The sequence below is a fragment of the Diachasma alloeum genome, unplaced genomic scaffold, assembly GCF_001412515.2.
Source record: "Diachasma alloeum isolate Michigan unplaced genomic scaffold, Dall2.0 Dall_scaffold_00195, whole genome shotgun sequence".
In the NCBI taxonomy this organism is placed as follows: domain Eukaryota; kingdom Metazoa; phylum Arthropoda; class Insecta; order Hymenoptera; family Braconidae; genus Diachasma; species Diachasma alloeum.
Genome location: NW_021680360.1, coordinates 215,948 through 219,307, shown reverse-complemented (window position 1 = coordinate 219,307; position 3,360 = coordinate 215,948). Strand labels below are relative to the sequence as shown.

The 3,360-nt window shown below is 36.4% G+C and overlaps 1 protein-coding gene across 5 annotated transcripts in view; it reads right to left on the bottom strand.

Moving 5' to 3' along the window:
• Positions 1-2,969, bottom strand: part of LOC107048647 (piezo-type mechanosensitive ion channel component) — a 36,397-nt gene extending 33,428 nt beyond the window's left edge. For all 5 annotated transcript variants that reach the window (XM_015271934.1, XM_015271938.1, XM_015271939.1 and 2 more), the window contains exon 1: positions 2,906-2,969. In XM_015271934.1, coding sequence (XP_015127420.1) covers positions 2,906-2,969 — 64 coding nt within the window. The remainder of the gene's footprint in view (positions 1-2,905) is intronic.
• Between the last annotated feature and the right edge of the window lie 391 nt (positions 2,970-3,360).

Below are 3,360 nucleotides of genomic sequence, written 5' to 3'. Positions count from 1 at the left end.
TTCGCGCGTCGCGCATCCTCCCGCGCCCACTTGGCGGACCATATTTCAGCAACGGATTGATGGATTTTGATTTAAACAAATGATAATTATTTATTACACAAAAAGGAACAACTTTTGTCATGAACATTTTCTTCTATTTGCCAATGTTTCCCATAAAAAAAAATCATCAAAAAAACCACTTAATTTGTTTATAACTATTAATTGCACGCACTTACATAAAAAATACCACCGGATTCGGATTTCTCATACCCGAAAACATAAGAAAACACCTCAAAACCTTACCGCACTAGAAGTGCACACGGGAAGGGGGTATTGCGTGTGGACACAACCATCTTTAGTCTCTCATAGATATTCATATTATCAACTACCTTCTGAATATGTAGAGTCTTAGAGATTTTTCAATTAAAGTGTTCATTGATGGTTAACCTCACTTTATTCTTGACACTGGAGCGGCTGTAGCGCCTTGTTGTGACTCTACTACGAAGTGTAGGGAGTCGTGACGTCACTCCCTCGCTGGGATAATTTTTGATAATTTCTACACGGAGAAAAAAGTGCGAGACGAATACTCGCATGAATAAATTTTCTTCGCCGACTCGGGAAAATTTACTAGACGTTTCCATCCACACGGAGAGAAATATTCAGTAAAAATTACGGAACTCTCTGGAAAAATTCCGTGACAGTTCCGTAAAATTTACTACAACCACCTTTCGCTCCAGAATTGCGGAAAAGATACGTAATTTTGATTGAATACTTCCTTCCGTACACAGATGTATTTTTTTACCAAATGAATTGTAAGATATCCTCCGTCAAATAATCTATTTCGAACGAGCGTGTGATAGTATATTTCGCGTCGAAAACCCCTGTGACTTTCACTTTTGCCAGTGCGGGGAAGGGTCAATACCAATCCCCGGGCTGGGAAAAGTGAAGGTCAGTACGGAAAACGTGTTTTTCATCACTTGTACGGAAAGTGAAATTTTACGCACACTCGCGGTCTTGAGCGATCCACTCCCCCAATCTTGAGCTAAACACGATGAAAAGCAGTCCATTTTACCCCAGTTGCCACTAATAATTCATAAATAACAATCAATTTGAGAACTTTATGTTAGAAACCAAAAGTTACATAAATGATTTCACTAGTGATGCCGTCAAGACTAGTCGAGAATTATTTTGAAGAGATTATCACGGTCTGGAAAAACATCGAAAGTTTTGGAATCGTCGCAATCTCGAAAGACATTGGATCGGTGCATCTGGTCTCAATTCCGGGAGGATTTATCTTGCCTGGATCTCGAGATTTTCGGTTTTTTAAGTTCACGAGACGAGACGAGACAGATATCGAGACAAACATTTGAAAAACAGAAAATACTGAAACTCAGACGTGATGGATTCCTCCAAGTTCGTAACGAGATGCACCGATCCAATGTCTTTCGAGATTACGATGATTCCTAAACTTCAATGTTTTTTTAGACCGTAATGATCTTTCCGAAATAAGTCTCGTCTAGTCTCGACAGCATCACTAGATTTCACACCTAAATTTTGATAACATTAACTCATTTATTTAGAAATATTTGTTAACTTCATCAAAAATTCTCTCAGGAAGCCTCAATCTCCACTCGCAGTGATCAGAGGATGAGAAATTGTTCTTCGATACTGGCTTATATGAATGTAGCCATGAGAACTCATTGGCTCCACCTGAAAAGTGTTCAGACTTTTATCCAAAATATACCAATGGCAAATGACACCTATATTTTTGCTATTACCGACATGAGCATATTCGCTCAAAAACTCCCTGTTTCGCAGAGTTTTCCCCTCTGAATAACCGAAATTCAGCACATACCCTAATAAACAAGTAGGATATTTTTCCTCCTGAAATAAACACCAATCACCGATATCGATTTCCTTCAATTCTTTCACAAAATACTTTTTCTCGCTTTACAAAGGGTTCTTACGTCGATGACTAGTATTATATTTCTCGTTATTTCTTCGTGCCAAACTCACTGAAGTCTATCACTACTGAGTTTTGAATGATCTTTATTAAATAACCAACATATTGAAGATTTACAAACTGTTGATTCTTGGCCTGAAGTATGTGAAACTATAACGCATGGACGTTCTGGATCCATACGATACTAAGCACATACATTTGTCTGGGAGTAAGTAAATATGAAATTCGCAGAAAAACCAGTATGGCAGTGAGTACGGCATTTTATTATCATCGTTGGCAGGTGTGTCAATTTCAAAATCACAAATGACTTGCACGATTCGGACTACACGTCAGTGCGCCACTGGTTTCGGTGATTTCATTGATTGCAGACGATTTCACGTGATTTTGGAAATGATTTTGAAAATAATTTCGGAGAGTTGAAATCACTTGATTGCAATGATTTCGAGAGTAGCCCCTCATTTCGTATAGTAAAATTCGCTGCAATTTTGTAGATAATTTTTATTCAACGTTTCTCTTCATATATTCAATAAACAAAATGATAAAATTGTGAAAGTCTTGAAGTCTAAACAATTAATTTAATTAATTCGTATATAAAAGAATAATTCTAGGAAAAATCTCTATTATTCTATTGTCCATGTATATTCGCATTTTTATGGCAATATCTAATGGGTGCATTAGAAACGAAGCGGAATGACTACTGCAATCCACAATGTCATTTGGAAAATAGCGAGAAATCATGAAACAAAATTATGAAAGGCAGGAAAAAAACTATTTCCGATAAATGGACACATAAGCGTCTATTTGAGAACATGATATCATCATTGCCTATCGCACGTTCCGCTGTTATTCATTCCCATACATATTCTTCGTTGTATAATTCTATGCTCATATGTGCTTGAAGCGACGGACAGCTAACTTTTACGTAATTTATTATTCACAGAACAGAATAGTTTGGGAACTTACACGCTGTAAAGGTCACTGGTATGACGACCCTGAGGATCGCTACGTTCAGCCAGTACTGGGCCATCGTGATTTCTCCTTCGCTTCCAGGTTTTATGCCGCTTCACCCTGAAATAATAAAACAAATACGACAAATCAATAAATGTATCCTATTCCCTTGGGAAAAATAGTGTTGTCAATAGATTATCGATCACTCTTGGATGGATACAATATTTCTAATGTGATTCAAAGGTTTCATCGTTTTTCATACAGTTTTACAAATTCAATTGAGTTATAAGAATGATAAATTACAAAATTATAACAAGAAATTGATTAATTTATTATTTCCGAATTAAGGGTTGAATCGAATATTTCTTTTTTATAAAGAACGTGAGTAACTGAATAATTCCTCAACTTTTTGATTAACATTTAAGAATTGTGAATAGAATTATTTTCCAAACTGCACAGAGCGAAAAATT